At 37.5% G+C, this 21,506-nt stretch overlaps 2 protein-coding genes across 2 annotated transcripts; one reads left to right on the top strand and one right to left on the bottom strand.

Moving 5' to 3' along the window:
• Positions 1-2,716: 2,716 nt before the first annotated feature.
• Positions 2,717-7,739, top strand: LOC117947816 (putative gonadotropin-releasing hormone II receptor). Its single transcript, XM_034877096.1, has 4 exons — positions 2,717-2,946; positions 4,264-4,843; positions 6,321-6,525; positions 6,938-7,739. The coding sequence occupies exons 2-4, from the start codon at positions 4,319-4,321 to the stop codon at positions 7,465-7,467; spliced, it is 1,260 nt and encodes a 419-aa protein (XP_034732987.1). The 5' UTR covers positions 2,717-2,946; positions 4,264-4,318; the 3' UTR covers positions 7,468-7,739.
• Positions 7,740-11,105: 3,366 nt separating this feature from the next.
• Positions 11,106-17,151, bottom strand: wdr93 (WD repeat domain 93). The gene is made up of 16 exons (XM_034877082.1): positions 17,049-17,151; positions 15,879-15,990; positions 15,383-15,584; positions 14,888-14,952; positions 14,557-14,635; positions 14,370-14,455; positions 14,110-14,194; positions 13,670-13,823; positions 13,309-13,379; positions 13,042-13,131; positions 12,783-12,914; positions 12,243-12,450; positions 12,058-12,118; positions 11,772-11,928; positions 11,408-11,594; positions 11,106-11,254 (listed from the first exon to the last, which is right to left on the bottom strand). Exons 2-16 carry the CDS (start codon positions 15,987-15,989, stop codon positions 11,146-11,148), a joined length of 1,797 nt encoding a protein of 598 aa, XP_034732973.1. The 5' UTR covers position 15,990; positions 17,049-17,151; the 3' UTR covers positions 11,106-11,145.
• Positions 17,152-21,506: the final 4,355 nt, after the last annotated feature.

The following is a 21,506-nucleotide window of genomic DNA, read 5'->3' as shown; positions in this document are numbered from 1 at the left end:
TGGACAAGTTTTTCAGCATAGTTTTGAGACAGGATGTTCCCAATTTTGGCAATGTTACGAAGATGAAAAAAGGCTGTTTTTGAGGTTAGTTTTAGATGGGCAACTCTTCTTCTTTGAGAGTTTTCACATTAACATCTGGTAAAAGTTGCAAGGGGGCAACAGTGCATAACCTTGGCCTGGCTGGACATGACGAAAGAACAATATTCACAACTCCAATGTTCAAATTTAAACGCTGTGTTTTGATTTGGTACAAAATTGTGGCTGGCCTGTGCATGTGTGTGTGTGTGTGTGTTAAAAATCACTTCCCTTCAAGGGCTTGTGATGAATGATGCCGGAAGACTAGGGTGACAAATAACAAGATGTTTTGGGTCAGTGTGTTCCCTTCCTTCCTGGCTATGAGTTGAACACCACACGGTTTATTATGTCTCCTAATGTCCTATACTAATTTCTTAAGTGCTTACAACAGCACATTTAAATCACGGTTTTAATCTCTATTGCATTTAATATCAATTAAAGACAAACACTGTCATTTTTTTCCATTAATAAATGTATCATTATCCCTTACAATAACAGTGTGTCTGTCTCAGATACCACTGCTTGCAATTTGACAACATTTTTACAGAAGTATATGATACCATTGTTCCATTTCATCTCTTTCAAAAGAAGAGTGACAGATCCTTGAGGGGCACTACAAAACTATAACTATAATGCTGACTAATATATCATTTGAATAAGCGGAATGTTCTGTATGAACCCAGACATAATATGCAAAAAGAAAACGTGCAGACCACCCGGCCTCAAGGGGAATGATCAATTACAGTACTCATCCAAGTGAGATCACAATTAAGCACTGGCTTTTTGGATGAGATTTGGATAAAAAGATGATCTTACTTTTATGTGCAAAAAAAGCAGAAAATGTTTCGATCCACACTAGTGCAAACACTAAATCCATTTTCTTTACATGTGGTATACATAAAGTGGAAATTGAGATGACATACGCTTGCCTGGGAAAAAACTTTCAATCTGACATAGATAATTTAAAGGAATTCATCAAACAATAATAAGAGACAGAGGTGACAGCTATTTTATCACCCTTGCTATTGCCATAAATCTTCCCTCACTATATTTTAATTTCTCCCATAGCACTATGTAATGGACCTTTTACTTTGTAATTATGCCCGTTGGTGGCCCTTGCTCTTTCCCTTTTGTATTTTTTTACAGTTTTTAAACTGGAATGTATAAGAAAGATGTGATGTAAAATGTTGAGAGATTGCTTTAATTAATCCCTGTCACCCCGCTTCCTTTACTTGTTCAATTTTGAGTGGAACATTACCATGGAAACAGAGCAAAAAAATTAAATTTCAATAACATTTTTATTAGGCAAAATGGATGACATGTTAAATCCATGTAGAATTTACATATTTTTATGCTTTGAGTAAATTTCTACTTTACTGTTGACAACTTGTTTTAGGTGTAAACACATACCCAGCCATAAATGGTGACCACTAAGCATTTTATTACAGTGATCAGTCAGTAGTGTGTTTGTCCATTAGCCATTCCGGCTGCTATATATCTACACCAAGAATAAGCCACAGTATGTAGAACCACATACCTAATTGGGAAAAAGATTTGGGTATTTTCTCTTTTCCCAGTAAGAGCTCTGAAGTTTGGTAGTATCAGAGCAATAGCTCAACATTTTTAAAAATCGTCTTTCCTTCCTTGCCCGTAGTAGCGTAATTATAAAGCAGCAATGTTTGTGCTTGCTGATGCAGTTTCAGCCTACAGAGCTCCTGATCACTTTGTTTAATCTGTTGTTTAACTCCTAGCTATGATGAATCCAGGGCCATTTGCAGAAAAGAATGGTAACCATGTAACAGGCAGATTGAGAGATTAAGGGAGAGAGTGCAAGGTAAGGTGGAAAAACACATCCTACTAGGCTAATACATAATATCAAGTAACCTTAGACATATATTTAAGGTAAGTTATATATTTAAGGTTAAGAAAAACAAGAAATCCATCTAACATATTCTCTGTGAAAAGTGTATCCCAAAATACTGGGTGTCACCTACAACAACATGGTATCTCGTGCTTTGTTAAATCATCACACACTCTTCATTCCTTCACATAAAGAACGTAGACACCTTCAGGAATTCAGAAATTTATGAAAACAACATGTTAAAATGTGAATATTCATTTGTTTGTTTAATTCTGTAACTGAATTATTTTTAAAAAGTAGATATTGAAGTAAGTAATGAATAAGTAATACACATTTTACACAAATGATATGTATCATCTTCAGATTCAGCTGACAGGGTTAGGTTGTTTGTTGGCAGACATGGTCAAACAGTATTGTTTTCCAATCAGCAGAGTCTCAGTTGCCTGTGTCCTCTCTCATGAATCATTTCTTATGTAATTGTGTATCTGGAGGATTTCACAACAGCAGTAGCACACCAAACTGTGATTTTATAATTAATATTTTTCATTATGGTTTCTAACAACGTAGCCTATGTCTCCCTGAAATTTATAAAAAAACAAAAAAAAAACATGATTGGTGTGTTTTTTTTTTTGCTTTGTGGTGATCATCAATCATAGTTCATTAGCCCTAACATGTAGATCTTTTTTCATCCTATCAAATAGGCCATGTCAGTGAATATGGAGATTAGGTCAGGCCACACCCCGGTTTTTTTGTGGTTGCACAGCTCTTGGCACATGGATAAAGGTGGAGCTGCTGGAAACGCACAGGACGCACTGGGTAGCAGAGGAACTGAAGAGCTGTAGTGTGTCGGTGAACCTGATGCCTTGCAATACTTACAGCAGCCTACGTATGGCAAACCAATAGGCATTAATAGCGACGAGGCTTCCGTCCTGCGGTGGTTTTTAAATACTTGGGGTCGCAGAAGTGCGCAAAACACTCATCCCACAGTCTTCTTTCCGCTGCACATGAACGTAAGTTTGCTTTTTCTTCTACTTTGAGATTGCACAGATATACAGATACTGTAGAATAGTTTAGTTTGTTTTTAATGTGGTTTAAGGCTACACGTGCACTTGGTGTCAAATGTGGCAATAGAAAAGCATGTGCGCAATATCCACACACCTTAATTGAAATGTCTTTTTTATAGTAATCAACCTGTCTTTTAGATAATTTATTTGCTTGTATATATAATAAGTCCTCTCTTTGTGGATACAATCAGAACGTCCTACACACGCAAAGGCATCTGTGGAGCAGGTTAACAGTTTTTTAATGTGGGGATATTTAGTATGATGGCTTTAAGAAGTCATGTTAGATGCAGTCTGTCTGACATAGGTCATCCACATATGCGTAGAAATTTGAATGTCTGTGAATCTTTTTTACAGAACACTTTGGGATAGACTATGAACAGAAAATATTAAAGGTTTCGACAAATGATTTAAATTCATATTTGCCTGTTTTCACCTCGATCAAAATAGGAAAATTCAAGAGAGAAGAGAGATAGTCTGGATGAGTGATAAGCGCATGCATGCAGCGCGTGTGCGTAAGTGTGCATGATCAGTGCTTTTCATCACATTGATTATATTTACATGACTATTATTTACATGCTGTTATGTCTCTTATACAAACATGTCATTCTTTGCTCCAATTTTATGTAAACTTGTATAAACAATCAAGGGGAACCTGCCCTAGGTGGGACATCACAGTCATGATGCTCTGATAAAAAAGGGCTCACACAACGATTTGTCATAGGTGACCTCTGTGTTTGTAGTTTTCAAATCGTTGTTGACTGAGAAACAAATATTTTTGTTATGATATGATTATATTTATGAATTACATGATTAATATATCCGAACAAATTTGTATCTTCCTTGTTTTCATGTTGTTATGAAAACAGGGAATTCTGCACAGCAGATTGCCATTTGTAAATTGTTGCATTTTATTACAATTAGATGTACTCTTGGAAAACATGGACTTGCTAATGAGTTTATACCATGTAATATTAGCTGAATGTACTGTATTCATTATATCCTTGTCCCTCACTGTGTGTGAGCTTAATTTTTCCACCTCACTGATTTGAAATGCGAAACACACTTCAATATGCATATTACTGTCTCTTGATGAGCTGTATTAGAGACATGTATTACTCATAAAATGTGGACTCATAATATGTATGGAATATGTGTGTTTCCTTTCTAACACTAATGTGTTTGGATTTCCTGCACCTACTTCATCGCCTGTGATACATCCATCTTCATCCTGATTGCCTCTTTTTGCTTTAATCTTGTTATTAGCACTGCTCTTCACGGTGGATGAGAAGAATGTTGCTTCCTCTTCAAGCCTCAGAAAATGAACGCCAATCTGTGTCTGACAACAGACCACCAACTGAACGCTAGCTGCAACAACTCCTCGCCCTTTTTCAACTGGACAGTTGGGGATGATGCCCTGCAGCTGCCCACATTTACCACAGCAGCCAAAATCAGAGTGATTATAACCTGCATTCTATGTGGAATATCTACCTTTTGCAACCTTGCTGTGCTTTTGGCGGCACATAGAGATGGGAAACGCAAATCCCACGTCAGGGTACTGATAATCAACCTGACAGTGGCTGATCTGCTGGTGACCTTCATTGTGATGCCTGTGGATGCCGTGTGGAACATCACAGTCCAGTGGCTCGCTGGGGACTTTGCCTGCAGGCTATTGATGTTTCTTAAGCTGCAGGCAATGTACTCCTGCGCCTTTGTCACCGTGGTGATCAGTCTGGATAGGCAGTCAGCCATCCTCAACCCTCTGGCTATCAGTAAAGCCAGAAAGAGGAACAGAATCATGCTGACTGTGGCGTGGGGCATGAGTGTCATACTGTCAGTCCCTCAGGTAAGGTCAGGTGTTCACTGATACTGTTTTCATTAGATTAGGCTAAAAGAAGGTTTTTACTAAACATGCCGTGTGTTGTGTCTGGCCTCAGCCTGCAGAACAGGGTGTCCTGAAAAAATACAGGGGCCGGCCGAACATTAAAGAGTCTGTTTCTTTTTGTGATCAAATTGCATGAAAAGACTAAATCCAACAATAAACAGAGCTGGCAAAAGTACTCACTCCCTGTACTCAAGTAGAAGTACAGATACTTAAAAATACTCTAGTAAAAGTAGAATTACTGATTTAACTTCTTTACTCAAGTAAAAGTAACAAAGTACAGGCTTGGTAATTCACTTAAAGTATAAAAGTAAAAGTAGCCTTGCGAATGACAAATATTTTTTATGCAAAGCTACCTGGACCACATATGTCACTCCAGTGCAAGCTGAGAAACTTTAGTGGACACGGAAAACAGGCTCTTTATATGCCAATGGCTACATTTCAAATGGATGTCAATAGGCCTAAAACATTACATATATGATTATGATGATTTTGACAGAGACTGGGACTCCAGGTTAATAACATTCTGACTAAGTAGCAAGAAATGAATTCAGTTGGGATTCTGTGAGAATTCACAGATCCAGTTTCTCTTTTGTAATCTTCCTCTTAACATATGGCTTCTGGAAAGAAAATAAGGGATGAAATATGAATTACTAAACAGACATTAATTAATACGTTCCACATACTTTTAGAGTTATGATTAACAACCACTAGGCAGCAGCAGAATCTGTCTAATCATCTTGTAGTGGTACGAAAGTTCAACGTACATTCCCATCCAGTTAAATTAAATTTGAATGATTACGCGAAAAATAACGGTAACTCCACTGAAAATATTTGAAACTAAATTAAGGAGTCAATTTTGTCAAATGTAAGGAGTAGAAAGTACCAATAGTCGTGTCAAAAATGTAAGCATTAAAAGAAAAAAGTCGGCACATAAATAAAAACACTAGAGTATATTTAAAATATCTGAAAAATCTACTTGAGTACAGTAAAAAAGTATTTGTACTTTGTTACTTCCCATCTCTGACAATAAATTTATCCTGTGGACAGATATTGTATTGTATTGTCGCTGCCTGATAAAGCATATGCCTCCATGGTTTGTCATCCAAAAGGATTTTCACCAACTGTTTCCATCACTACAATGAATGTGGCCGGTAGTTTATTCCCTCTGAGCTCATTCACCATTAGGCTGGATTCTGTAGACTAACATTTATTGCTAAATTAATGATTGAGATACAGTTTTGTATATATTTTGTCTAGTGCAACCAACATTTGAACAAACTTAACCTTTCTCATCTTAACCTCATGTCCTGGAACAGCCTCTATGGGTGACAGAAGGGCAACCAGGACATGGAAAGTTTTCAGTGACCACCAAACACATGGGAGTAGCCATGAATGGTGTCTCCATGCCTTTCTGATTATTATTCCTTTCCCTCCTCAGATGTTCCTTTTTCACAATGTGTCCATCATTCACCCCAAGGACTTCACTCAGTGTGCCACGCGTGGAAGTTTTGTCACTCACTGGCATGAAACGGCCTACAACATGTTCACTTTTTCTTGCCTGTTCCTGCTGCCTCTGGTCATTATGGTCACCTGCTACACCAGGATCTTCTGTGAGATCTCCAAACGACTGAAAAAGGACAACTGTGAGTTCAAAAGGAGTCTGAATTGTTTTGGGTCAGTTTACTTCAGCGATTAGCTCTTGTATAACATAACTTCTGCTGCAGTTTGTGTGACCCTTTTAATAGTGGTGAAGTACATTCATAAAGCTGGGCTAAGATTGCTCCTCAACCCACAAAGAGCTGTGGCAGCTTATATGGAAGTGACTGGAATCTCATTTATTGTGTTACTGTGAGCAGCATTAAATAAATAAAGAATCAACAACAGCTAAAAGTGAATCACTCCTAATTGTGAGGTTTATGATTGTTTATCTTTAACACAAAATTTGAATGCAAAAGGCAATATTAGCACTACATTTTGCATATTTTAATTAGAATATGTATTGTTTGCTTCCATTTAAGTCTTTTATAATGTGTCTGTCATCTTTTCTGCACCCAGCGCCCTCTGATGAAGTGCATTTGCGGTGTTCGAAGAATAACATTCCCAGAGCCCGGATGAGAACTCTAAAAATGAGTATTGTGATTGTCTCGTCTTTCATTATCTGCTGGACTCCATACTACCTGCTGGGCCTCTGGTACTGGTTCTTCCCTGAGGACCTTGAGGGGAAGGTCTCCCACTCACTAACCCACATCCTTTTCATCTTTGGGCTCGTCAACGCCTGCCTGGACCCAGTCATCTATGGCCTGTTCACCATTCATTTCCGTAAGGGGCTCCGGAGGTTTTACTGCAATGCCACCACGAGGTCCGACCTGGAAAACATCACGGTTTTAACTGCATCTTTCACTTGTGCTAGCAACTCTTTGCCACTGAAAAGAGAGGTGAGCCCTGCCAGCCAGGAGAGGTTCACGTTGAGCTGTGAAGATAACCACAGCAAAGCAGAGTTGACGTCAACAAGAAAAAGCTTTTTAACAGCAGACAACAGTGCAGAGAGAGATCCAAAGCAGTCCAGCCCTGAGAGCGTCATATGAGGAGAGTACAGGGTGGAGAAGCGGTTTTATTTAGTTTGATTTATTCAGTGTCTGACGGTCAGCGTGTCATTTTGACTTTTGAATTGTAACATGCTTCTGTACAAAACACAAAGGCCAAAAATCAATTCCTTGAAGAGTGGAAGCTTCATAAAATATGTACACAATTGACAATACACTAACATAACAAGCTTCTGTTATAAATAAATGTATATGTTCTGTACATTGTAACTTGATGTCGTCTTGAAATAAATGTATTCACTGGAGTTTAAAGTGTCTTTAAGTGTATTGTGAATCCATTACTGTTGGGAATTTTGCAGATTTTTCAAAGGGTACAGATACAAGCCAGAAGTGGAGAAAAAAATAATTATCAGCAAATATAGCTAAAACGCCAATTCTTATTTCATGCAATTTCGGTGCAGCTCTGTCATGCAAACACACATCCATGTCTGTAGTGAATTGAAGCAGCAGGACCCCTGAGGGGACTGCTGCTGCTAATCAGTAATGAGTCATAGCGTGCAAATGGAAAGGCCATTTCTAGTCTTAAATTGTGAAAAATCGTATATGTGGCAGAGATAACCAAAATTTTTAAAATCCCCCTCAGCTCTATAGGAGAAAAAACCTGCACAAAATAAGTAAAATGCATAACACAGAATGGTTGAGACCGGTAACATCCGGTGCAGTGACTCACCTAACCTTAAATGGAGTGAAGTGAGAGACCGAATTAGAATTAGTGCATTAACGCTAGAAAAAATATTTAATCTGGGCGCAGGGGTGTAATTAAGCCCTCCAGATCACATGGCTGAATGAAATGAATACACTTCTATACTGCGGATACAAGCATCACCATTTAAAACTGAGATAGGAAACTGTAACCATTCTTTAAATTGATGCCTATATATGACATTAATTTCTTCTGCATGCATTTACTGAAATAAGAACACCAAATAATTCAATTTATAGATATATAAATACATTTTGCCACCACGATAATAAAGTGCTCCTTATTTTTTATTTATTTAAAGTGTTCAATGTGTTCAGCTATTAGCTGCCGTGCAAACATGAGTGGTAGATTATTCTCATATCTAACTCTTGGCAAAAGGAGAAAAGGTATATTTTCCAAAATGTCCAACTACTCCTTTTGTCAACTTCATAACACACAGTTAATTGGACGTCTCAGAAATGGAGAACATATTTAAAATGGTTTGAAGCTGGAAGTCATAACAGGAAGTTTTTTTTACATGTTATAATAAAAGAAAATGTTGATGAAGCAAAAATGTCACAAACAACTTATTAAATAACATCAACCTCCCAGCAAACAGTGACTATGATTAGAAAAAAGTCTCTGCCTCGTTGCAGGTGCTTAGTTTAATTTAAGACCCCGTTGCCTCATTATTTTTATTGTCTGATTTTCGTTTCCCTGGTACAAATCTGATTTTGACAATGACACAAGCCTCTTTGAATAGAGCACCTGCGCTTTCATTACGCTCTCAATGACATTTGGCCTTTTGGCATCAAGCCTCAGGAAAGCTGTTTGGAAATTCAAATAAGCCTTTCAAGCACGTATTAAAACCTTTATCAGTACCAGTTCCTTTCCACAGACAGACACTACAGTATGATCTGATACAACTGGTGAACATGGAGTATAAGAGATGTAACGATGTTGTAACGTGTTTCTATGCCAACAACAGGAGAGATGTCATACAAATGATACAAAATAAATGCTCCACAACAAAAACATTCAGGCACAAGAATTTCCATTATTGATCTAAATCAGGGATTTATTGATATTTGGAAATTGATTCTCGGGATGCACTGCAAGTGCGGAGGAGGGCTGCATGTGGCTCGGGGGCCGCCAGTTGCCCATCCCTGATGTAATAAATGCTAATACAGAATCTAACCTAGTACAGAAAGCCAATTAGGAATCCTTTAACAGCCGTGCAGTACAGACTGGATATGGATAAACAATATGCTCTTTGATAGATTACCATCGTCTGACACTGTGAGCCCATCACACCCATATTCAACTAATTTGCTGTTACCCTGGTACTCATTAAATATGGACAATATGTGATAGCTGCAGTAGCTTGAATGTATCATTTTGCCACACATAAAACTATAACACCCAGCTGCAAATGCTGCCCACCAGTCTGCATAAACCTGAAAAGCAGGGTTTCTGCTTTTGCTTTTCTTTTCTTTTCTTTTAACAAAGAAATGCCTTTAAAACTAAACTAAAAACTAAAACTGATTCATAATTTTTACTTTCTATTTTGCTGAATATTGGGATAATTTCTTAGTGGGTTCAAGGGATCAAACAGTTGAATCAAACATTTGATTTTCTTTACATTTTATTATCAGTGGCATGAGACTGTTTAGCTGCCCAAGAACGTGCATTTCACAGTGTAAACAGTCGAAGCCCTGAATGAGTATATTTTTCAAGACTGTTGCATGACAGATTGTAAAATGCTTATTAAATTAAGCAAAATCTCTGCACCCTGTCCTGGTTTTGTGTCTTTCTTCTGACATTAAAAAATATGAACATATGAAACATCCAAGGACCCCAAAAATGACAAAAAGCCTACGTGCCATGAGAACTAAACATGGCCTAGTCAAAACAAGCCTGAATACAGTCATCCTTTTAAAATACATATTAGGACAGCCCTCCAGCAAAAGATATAACTAGAATTACTGCCTTGTGGCTGAATTCTCCGCCAACCAATTCATTAAATAGGTATTAAGTATATTTTCTGGCAAAAAACGGATGTTTCACACACATCTTCAACCTAGCAACACAGATCTGGACAATCACCACAGTTTCAAGGTGGGCACCCCAAGATAAGTGTCACTAATTTAGTATCCGACCAAATGTGAAATTTGATCACAATCTCCCGTTCTGTTTCAAAGTTATGGCTTTTAATAAGGATCAGCAATTTGTTTTTGAAGAACATCATGATGTTACAGTGAAGTTGACCTTTAACCTTTCGGGTATAAAATAATCATCACTTCATAATTTTATCCTATTAGACATTTGTTATTTTTAGTGTATGAATTCTTGAGTTTGAAAAAGTGTTATGTGTAATCAAAGTGACCTTAGCCTCGCTCCACAGCGCTCTGTCAGTGCTGGAGTATAATCTGGCTGCACAAATTAATATTCTGGGATAGGGAAAAAAAAAAACATTCTGGCTTGTTTTTATTTCAGGACAGACTGACCTGAAAACAGGTTTGCCACTGGTGCGGAGGCATACAAATGTTGCCTAATTCAACACAAGAAACAATTCCATTTGAATGGCAATACAAATTCTAATCTGTCTGATTTGTCTTAAAAGCAAATTAAACTGGAGATGTTGGTATTGTACGGTCACATTTGGACCTGTGGGGTCATATTACACATTGTATGCAAAAATATGTTTAAGGCAACGTCTTAAGATAATTTAAACACAATTAAACATAACTTTTTCAATGACTTTATTACATTTATTTTTAAAGTAAGATAAATACAGCATATATACTATACTCCACTAATTGCAGCAATTTCACATGGACAAATTACCCCTGTGTGTGTCGAGGAGAATAGTGCAGTGAAGGTGTTGGGAATTAAAAGAAGCATTAAATTAAAATAAACATGCACACAAACGCTACCCACAATGGTACCTCTGTACAAAACAAATGTGTTGCTGTTCTTCAGGTAGCGGCAGCTCTGCTGTGTCTTTGTTGCACCATCACTGCAGTTTCATGTAGCTGCTTCCATGTCTGAGTTATGGCTTTGTTCCTTTCTCCCACAGATAGTGCTCTGCACATGTAAAAAATAAATACAAGACTTTACTAAACATTTAACTATGAATTGTTTTTGCTTTGTCCTTAGGGTAGGAGTCTACATATCGTTGGACTCATCTTTGGAGTACACATTCAGATTAAAGCTGCAGAAAGACAAAACAAATGCAACCTTTGGTGGAGGTAAAGATTGCAGGTTTCCTCTAGATTAACACAGCTCAGTGTGTTTTGTTGTTGTGGAGAGTCTGGAAGTGAAACAGCATATTGCTTCAATATGTCGGGCTCTCCAAAACGGAAGATGAGAAGCTGACTCTGCCTTCCTTCTTCAGAAGAAAGACTGCAGCTGGGGTTCTGGTCACCTGCATAAGACATGAAAGCATTTTGTTAAATAGTTCCATTTCTTTTGTTACATACAGTACATATCGAAGTTAATATGAACTTACTAAAAGGCATACTCTCCTACAATGTCGCCAGTATTTCTTCTGCTATTGTGTAATGCAAAACTGAACTAAACTAAACTGCGGCTTTGGGTTTACCTTGTATGTACAGGGTCTGCTTTTTGCTGTTCAGAGTATAAACAGGATTGCAGGGTGTGGCGATCAGATGACTTGTGGGAGGAATCAAGAAGCACACAGTGGTTTTGTTGATTACATCTTGGAGGAACATTTTTCCATTTCTTTGCACCACAAGTGACTAGTTGAGGCAAGAAAAATAAGGCAGCAGGACACACAAGAGTTGAAAATTATAACACTGTATGTTCTCTAGAAATTCCTTATTGTATTATGACCTTTAACATTTTATCAACAACGGCACTGTTTCTACCAAACTCTGCAGGAATGGCACTGATGCAATGACAGTCGGCAGGTCGCCGCTGCTTTTTGGCCTGTAGAGATGTAGGAAATCACGTGTGAAAATGTTTTGTTTGATACAATATAACTGCATTTCATTTGATAGGAAAAAGTTTAGATGCATACATTAAATATGAAAGTAAGTCAAACTCAGACAACCTTTCAGAGAGCTGCACTGTGCAGGATTGTGCCCCTCGTCCTGTGGTGACTGTATGCATTGCTCCACTTTTACACAACACCAAAATATAGACTTTTGCTGCAGTAAAAGACTGGGAATCATCAGGAGATTCTGGCCAGTAATCCACAAATTGCATCCTTAAGAAGGCACTGTCTGCCGCTGTTACCAAGACAACAGACAATGGAGACCCTGAGAGAAGAATATAAAAATTATTACAAACCTTTCAAACAAAACAAGCATGCAAAAATCAAGTCTGTTAACATGTCGCAACAGACACACACACACACACACACACACACACACACACACACACACACACACACACACACACACACACACACACACACACACACACACACACAGAGAGAAAGTTTTGCTGCAACAATTCATTGTCATTATCGCTTTTCAGTTTCTTTCTGGGGAAATCCAAAATATATCTCACAACTAACTGAGATGAAGAGCTTGAATAAATTCTATGACTCACGGAAGTGTGAAAGTAGAAACTTTTAGGATTTGCTCACCAGACTGCCTGTCCCACACACACGCCAAAGCATCCTCAAGCCCAAGAGCTATGTAACGGGTGCATCTACTAACAGCAGAACAAAGGATTTCCTTTGCATTGGGCCACAACACATCTGGCATGGGTTCCACATCTGCTGCAAAAAGAGAAGGGTCAAAACCAGAAACGTATGCCAATTACCAGTTCTAGGACAAAGGAAAAAGTAGATGTGAGCTATTAAAAACAAGGCAGATTCATAATTGAACAAATAAATATCCTACCTGGTTTGTTTTTTGGTGCTTTTTGTAGCAAATACTGAAGAAGATGATGGCTACCACCCCACCACACACAGACAGCCGCAGGCAATCCAGCTGAGAAAAGGTCAGAGATTAAAGATGACATTATTATGACAACTACTTTTGTCAATTTTTTTAGTGTAAAGGGCTTTGAAACAGTACTAGCCAATCACAGAAAATGTACATATTCAACTCGCACATTTCAAATACTGGAAAAATAAGCTAAACACTCCGCCCCTCTCCATTACAAACCTGGCTGAGACTTTGCTTTACTGTCACCAGGAAACTGACCACAAGGCAGAAGAAAGTGCTGGGTGCAACGTCTGAAAAAGATTCCATGTAACTGATATGACAGAAGAAGAAGGCTGAGCATCTGCATGCATTTTACTCGTTTACATAATTTCCAGGCAATATTACCAATGGTTCAATTTTGGTTTCAGCGGAGTCAGAGGGTCCGGAGCCCGACCAAAATATAAAAAGAAACTTAAAAGGCTAAACAATATAACATGCAAAGACTTTAATATATTAGACAATGTATTAGATGTTTACAATCTATAACAGAGCTCAGCTGTGAAATTCTGATTGTACTGTATGTGAGTAAACTTTATCGTACCTTGGGCTTTCATCCGTTTCCTTTGTTTTTCCTGCACTTGTATCAAAAGACTCCTCCCATTCACGACTGCTGCTGGTGTCTTCATCCAGAGTCAAACAGTGCGTAAAAAAATCTGTCATTTGCAACACCTTAAGGGGATCATCTAATGCCGTCGCTGTAAAACAAAAGACACATGCTGGGATATTGATTCTTACCTGGCATGTGTGCTCATGCTAATTTTAACTTATATTTGAAACAGCAATAACATTAAAGATTTTGGGGACAATTACGTCATTAAAACTAGAGATACAGTAATCACCAACAGAGATACATGCAAGCACATACCCATCTGCATCAGTTACACACACCCACAACGCACACACACAAAATGGATTTCTGTTCTGTTCAGTCAATCAACCACACAATAGTTACATACATTGTTGTTCAAGCTTCAGTTGTACCTGCTGGAACTTTGGGTGGCTTGATTTTAATCACCATTGCAACTGGAGACCATTTCACATCCAGATCTCGGGATAGGTTTGGGTCCTGAGGATAAAAAAATTATTCAGTTTATTCTTTTTCTTAAAATAACTAAAAATGTAAAGTTATAAGTTGTAATTCAATGACATGTAAAAAACTAAATAAAATTAGGAATCCCCAAAAGTGGAGACACAACATGTTGACAAGAGCCTACCAATCAAATTCTGTACAGTAGGCCTACCTGTTTTTCTCTCTCTCTCTTGTCTAACTCTTTCAGCCATGATTCTGAGGGAAAGTGATAGACCTCAAGCCAAACAATACTGTTACCTGGTAGAGATGTGAAAGCCATGTGAATCAATATTTGAACTTGACGTTTTTAAAATCATGTACTAAAAATAGCTCAGACTGAGAGTAAAGTCCATACTTACAGCTGATTGATGCCGCTCCATAATCTCCCCCTTCAGACAGTTCAAATGTCAAGCAAATGCTCCTTTTGTTGATATTTTCCTGATATGGAGATGATTATTTTGAATCAGTTATTTTTCACTTTTGTTCTAAAAGGAGTTACATAAATTCAAAAGTGAATTTACACACCATTTCACTAAACAAAGTAAAAAAGACCTAACACTGCATGATTTAGATCTTTCTCTATCGATTTCTCTTATATTTTTTCATTGTTAAGTACAAAAAAATTGGTGGTGCACAAACAGTCCAAGGTATATAAGGTGAAACTAAAGAAATGACATTAACAATACGCACCATGATGTTAATAACACTGAGGAGGTGAATATTTTCACGGTGATATGCAAAGACTCTGGCAACACCTGTAGTGGAAGATGATAACAGCTGATGTCAGTATGATGGGTTTAAACCTTCATTTCCACTAAGTAACAGGTATTATTGTCTCAGTGCAGTTGTGTAGGTTTCACTGTGGATGGCTATCTTAGTGACTACCATATAGGCCAGTAAGCTTATCAATATTGGGGACTTATATTTGCTAATAATATGTTGGATTCATGTTAAGAGATTTACATTTTTGAAAAACTTAAAAAATAATAATAATAATTTGGAGGCCCCCCTCTGCAGTAACTCTGTAGCACCTCTAGGGGTCCCGGACCCCCTGTTGAAGATCTCTGAGCTAAAGCATTTCAATTGTACACATTAATATAAATCTGTATTTCGTTAATTTTCAAAACTCCGACTATCTACATGTTTAATGCAGGAGAGGATGAATGAGAGAGGCGTACTACCCACCCATATCATCAACAGTGCCAAGCAGATAGGCTCTCTCAGCCATTCTGGTCATTTGAATACATGTTATTTCCAGTGTGTCCTGCTGCCATTGTGCAGCACAGATCAGAGAAGATGCGCACCACACAGACAAGCCCTCGGAGCAACCTAGGCTGAGGTACTTGCCGTCTTCTGAGCATGCCAAGCAGTTGGTGCTCTCTGGAAGCTAATAGATAAGTCACAGCAAAAATAATGATTACCCATATTTCCTTTGGAAAACACTGATTTCTTTTTTATTTAATAGCCTATTTACTGTCATTAGTAGAATAAAAAGCAAGGGCTTTGTGTGGCTGTAGATCCCTTTTGGACATATATATTGTTGGGCTAGGGGTGAACATATTATACAGTTTAGAAAGTTTTTTCGCAGATGGTTTGTCAAGTACGTTATGTTTGTTATGTTAAGTTTAACTTGAATTCCTTTCCAGAAATATCCCAAAAACTGTAAACTCCCCATCTGTACCTGTGCTGCACCGGACAGTTCCAAACTAGGCGTTTTCTTTCTGGATGTTTCTGTTTTGCAAGCTGCCTCCATGTATGCGTCTTGGGTACCTTCTCTGTTGTCCATCGACATCCTATGTATAAAAAAATAAATACAAACATGTTTACAACATACTTTGTTTTGAATTTTGTATTTTTAATGGTGTTTTTAAGAAATCATGGTAATGTAGAGGAGTTATCATTAATGAGCCAGGAAAGGATTTCACACACATCCCCCTTTTGTTTTAAGTTATGTCTAACCATGCGGATGTACAGTAGGCTATATGCAGTGTTGTGGGATCAGTTACACGTGATAAAAATACACCATCACAAGGAAATGTTCAGCATTCATACAAAGGACAGATAGCATTATCTAAACCACTAAAATGAGTACATTCATCGTACAAAATTGTCCTTTTAAGAGTGTTAAATTATATAGAATTATTTATTAATATACTTAATTTATTATTAATATACTTCCAGTTAGAAATAGCTGACCATGAAAATACTTCCTATAGGAATGATGCACGTTAATGCATCATTCCTATAGGAAGTATTTTCACGTTCAGCTATTTCTAACTGCTTTGTAGCCTCATCTGTTAAAAACCCATTTTGTAAGATGATCATGTGTTTTGTAAAGTGGGAATCTGCATAGTTAATTGTTGTTAACTGACCGTATTTGGAATTACATCTGCAAACATTGCCTCCGAATAAGTGAAGTAAAAGTATAAAACAGCATTTAATAGATTTAACGTTACTCCAGTAAAGGAACGTAATCCAAAACTTACATTAAGTTAGCTAGCTAACGTTACTTAACTAAATGCTAGCCTACTCAGTTAGCTACAACAATGTAAATATAAGCTTACAAAGTAACAATAAACTCATTTGGAGTAGCTAACACAGACACAATGTAGATGTCCATGTCCATGTCGATGCATAATTACAATTTAACGTTATATGTAGCTAATGTTACTGTCTAGGTCTGGTTGAGAAAGAGGCTATTTTATTAGCCAAATAAGCAATTCACTGCACAACGGAAAGAATACTCGCATTGGGTCATATTGACCTTTGGTTAGTTATGAATTAAAACATAGCTATATAGGCTATACACTGTATTTCACCTCGAGGCTCAAAATGTAGCTAATTGTCTTACCTTAGATGTTCACACGAGCGGTCGTGGAGGTTTATGAGTGTATCACGGTCGTCATGACAACTGTTGATAAGTCGGCGGGCGTTTTTTTTGTGTGTGCAGGATGATAGGGTAAAGACTCATGACTGCTTATTAGGAAACTTAACCTGAATGGCTACTCGTTGCCTGCTCTGGTTGGGTTGGTTATGTTTAGGCAAGAGGAGTGGGATTGGTTATGGTAAGGGTAAGGATGTCAGGGCGAGCCAATCAGGAATGAGTCTTCCCCTACCATCCTGCATGAAAAAAAACTAGCCTGCCACGGAGCAGTAGTAGGCTATAGGTCCAATTCTTTGCTTTAGGGCTATTTTTGAGAGGACAACACTGTTGTATGTTGTAGACTTTGAGGTTTTAATTAGTTATCTTGCAGCCTTCAAAAATTACTAGAATCAGTCAATAGTGAGAAATTACATAAAAGTGTTTTTATGGGCTACATTTTCTTTCATTATGTTTAGTGGATTATCTTTCAAACATTAAAGGAAACAGGTGTGTTTCTACTAGAACATGTTTACATCCCTTAATTGGGTTATACCTTGTAAATGTTGGGTTTCTAAGCCATCAAGTTATAGTTAGCAGTTATACTTTACAAATTCATTAGATTGGGTAATGAATGGATTATAATCCAGATATTCCTCCTGGCTAATACTCCCATGAGCTAGGCTTTCACTTGACAAAAGCAATCAATATACCAGTGAACACAACCATCAAAGATGCAGACGACAGCTGAATAACTTGATTAAAGAAAACATGAATGATGTTGATCCATTAAAGATGCGGATTACCTGCATAGAAAAATTAAAGAGCAAGACTTGTAACACAATAAAATCATTTATTTATTTGAAATTTGAACAACAAGAAAAGAGAAAGTATGTATTTGAAAATTACAGTTCATAATGCATACCCTTTTCTCTGAATTCTCTGCAACAAAGACAAGGCTTTCCCTTTAGCAGGTATGTACAGTGGTAGAGAAAGACGTGCAGTACAGTTGTGTTCAAAATAATAGTAGTCCAACATCACTAACCTCATGAATCATATTTTTTGGTACAAGTGAAATTCTTTTATGGCAAATAATTTACTAGTAAGTGTTGTAGAGTCATAGAAAACCAACAGACCCAACAGTCATGACATGCATACTGCTCATTCTGTGTGATTGAATCTCTAATTGAAAGGGGCATGATCAAAATGATAGCAGTGTTGTGTTCAGTTAGTGAGGTGATTGATTCTGTGAAAAAAACAGGTGTCAATTATGGCCCATATTTAAGGAAAGAAGGAAACAAATGTTGTGCATGCTGGTTACAGTGCATTTCACACTGAAATGCTCAGCAAAATGGGTTGTTCCAGACATTGCTCTGAGGAACAGCGGACTTTGATTAAAAATTTGATTGGAGAGGGGAAAACGTAAAGAAGTGCAGAAAAGTATAGGCTGCTCAGCCAAAATGATTCCAAATGCCTTGAAATGGCATCCAAATCCTGGACAACGTGGCAAGAAATGGTCAACTACCATTTGAATGGTTCAAAGAATAGCCAAAATGGTAAAGGCTCAACCAATGATAAGCTCCAGAAAAAAAATCTAAGAAGATTTAAAGTTTAAAAAAAAGCCACAGTACACTGTGAAGACAATAAAGCGTGGTGGTGCAAAAATCTTGTTATGGGGAGGTTTCTAATACTGTGGTGTTGAGCCCATTTATTGCACACCAGGGATCATGGATCATGTTGATAAATGCTGAAGAGGAACTGCCTTTGGACCTCAATCCCATAGAAAACTTGTGGGATGACATCAAACATCCTGTTTCTGAGGCAAAACCCAGTAATGCAGAGGAATTGTGGAATGTAGCTCAATCGTACTGGGCTGGAATACCACAGGTGCGCGCACACACACACACACACACACACACACACACACACACACACGCACACGCACACGCACACGCACACGCACACGCACACGCGCGCCAGAAGTTGGTCGACTCTATGCAACAGATGTGAAGCAGTTCCCAGAAATAATGGTTATGCAACTAAATATTAGTGCAGTGATTCAAAGTAAAGCAAACCCTTGAGAAATGTTTCAGGTTAAACAGTACATTTTTGAATTTGTAAATAAAAATGCAATTACTGCAATATTTTTGAACAACACAATATTCTTTTTTCTTCACTTCCCTTTCTGTAAAGGTATAACACAAACTTGATCAATTTTGGTCATGTTTTGATTTGGAATTGAATGTGCAGTGTTCCGAATGCAGTGCTATTATGGAATTAAAAGCTATTCTAAGGTTTGAGCATTATTCACTTTTTTTAAACAGACTGCTATTATTCTGAACACAACATACTGGTGCCTTGTAAATATTCAGCAAAAAAACAAAACACCTCATGAAGTTTGTTTTTGAAGCTTGCGATTAAGACTTGCACAGATAAATAAAATCCATCTAGTGATTTTGGAAGAAATATTCTGTCTTCCAGACTATGGATTGTTCAGTATTGTTATTTTTTGTGCTTGAACTATAGCAGAAATCCCCGCAGACAGTCTTCCAATCAAAATGCCCCATGTGCTCAGAGCTGAGTCAGACTTGACGACAACGGGAATATCAGTTGCAGAATAAACCAAAGTGGTATTCTTAATGATAAACACCTGACCATATATCTCAATCATGATTATGAAAACACAAGTACCAGAAGGATTCCAAATGCCACTGATGAGTCAGCTATGGCATCATAGCCCATCAAACTGTGCATTGAACCATTTTGAATTAAATTTTTAAACATTTCCTTCAGAAAGTAATATCCAAATGTGTGCAAAAGCCACCGTTGGCGTTCATTTAAAACAGCAAAATTACTAAGACAGGTTTAAATGTAACAGTTAACAGTTAGATAAGGCAGATAAGAGATGTGTGTGGATACTCACTCCTAGCTGATATGGGCAGTTTAGAAATGTTGTCCAAGAAAAGGATAATTTTAAGGCTTCTAAGTTATTGACTGCATGATGACATTCAGTTAACATAAAACAAAGAAAAATTACAATCTGAATGGAATTTTTTAATAGCCTGTTGTCCCCTTTTTCAGAGTGGGCTTAGTGCAAAAACCAAAATGGGCACTGATTATTAACTGGAAACTGAAGGACAATAACCCCTCAGGCTAAATAGTACCAGAACTGGTTATAATGTAGAAAATGTATACTTTTACCAATATGGCAAATATTTCCCTAAAGACCAAATAGCTAGAGCTGACTCTGAAATTATTCGCTACATAAGGCAAAGCCCAATTTAGTTTAGTCCCCCATTTTGTAGTGCTGCGGAATTACCAAAAATAATCCAACAAGGCAATACAATGTGAATGCAATACTCTTTTTGCTTTAATGTGAATAAGCGATCAATTTCAGACACAGCTCAAGTGTTGGGTAAAGTGGCTGATAACCTCCCCGTTTCAGAAGTAATATTTAGAGGACTTTGGGGCAGATTTAACCTATTCACTCTTCACATAGTGACAAAAGCTACTATGTTAGGCAAACTTTTGATCTGCTCCTAACCTCTCCCAGCTACTTGGAACAAACAAAACACTGATCTAACCAGACTGGATGCTTCAAACTGAGGAGACCACAACAACAACAACACAGAAGAAGGTGACTTAAAATAAATACATCAGTAACTGAGAAAGAGAAAATGAGAGAAAGATACTTCTTTCCAGTAGGTTAGAATACTTGAAACTACACTTTGTGCCTGATTAACAATGTCAGTAATATCTTTGAGAAGGAAAATTGTGTTTCCTCAACAAATTATTTCAACAGCCATCAAGGCCACGTATTTTGATCCTTTTACCAGCCACTCAAAATAAAGAGGTGTGGTGAATAAATACTTAAACACAAGTGCATTTGGGAGACAGCATGTACCTCAATATTAACATATCAAAGTATTTGAATGTTTTCCTTTTTCCATTGGATTCAGCTGCTTTAAAATGTTATGTATGTTAAGAATTTGATTTTAGTGTTGCATTAAGTCAGGACCAAATGCTCCACTCATGAAACAAGCTAATCAGATCATTGGTGAACAGTACGGCCAACATACTGGCTGTATGTCAAAAATATTTTTATTACAGTCGTAAAAATATGGTTTTTCTGCCAGGGGTGAAATTATTTCACTTATTTCCTATACAATAACTACGTTTTTTCTAGATTTTTATTAAAACATTATGTTTCAATATGTTGATGCCAATGCAGCAACCGCTTTAAAACTACCTTCAAGTTAAAGCTTTTCACTGATCAGCTCCACAAAACTCTCTCTGTATTTCTCAGTATGGCTATGTTCAAAAACTGATGTCGTCCGCACGCAGAAAATCGAGTGAAGATAATTACCTCTTCTGAAGAGTCCATTATGTTTTTTAATCCTCTGTATCCTCCTTTGCTACTAGCAACAAGGTGGAGGAGAGGTGAGGGTG

The sequence above is a fragment of the Etheostoma cragini genome, chromosome 1, assembly GCF_013103735.1.
Source record: "Etheostoma cragini isolate CJK2018 chromosome 1, CSU_Ecrag_1.0, whole genome shotgun sequence".
NCBI lineage: Eukaryota > Metazoa > Chordata > Actinopteri > Perciformes > Percidae > Etheostoma > Etheostoma cragini.
Note: the sequence above shows the minus strand (reverse complement) of the source record. Positions and strands in the feature narration are given on the sequence as shown.

Coding starts and splice junctions, on each gene's coding strand:
- wdr93 (XM_034877082.1), bottom strand. CDS start 15,989: ATGTCGATGGACAACAGAGAAGGTACCCAAGACGCATACATGGAGGCA. Junction 14,456..14,556: donor TGGAGCGGCATCAATCAGCT/GTAAGTATGGAC, acceptor CATCTCTACCAG/GTAACAGTATTGTTTGGCTT. Junction 12,451..12,782: donor TGTGTGGGACAGGCAGTCTG/GTGAGCAAATCC, acceptor TTCTTCTCTCAG/GGTCTCCATTGTCTGTTGTC.
- LOC117947816 (XM_034877096.1), top strand. CDS start 4,319: ATGAACGCCAATCTGTGTCTGACAACAGACCACCAACTGAACGCTAGC. Junction 4,844..6,320: donor TCATACTGTCAGTCCCTCAG/GTAAGGTCAGGT, acceptor TTCCCTCCTCAG/ATGTTCCTTTTTCACAATGT. Junction 6,526..6,937: donor ACGACTGAAAAAGGACAACT/GTGAGTTCAAAA, acceptor TTCTGCACCCAG/CGCCCTCTGATGAAGTGCAT.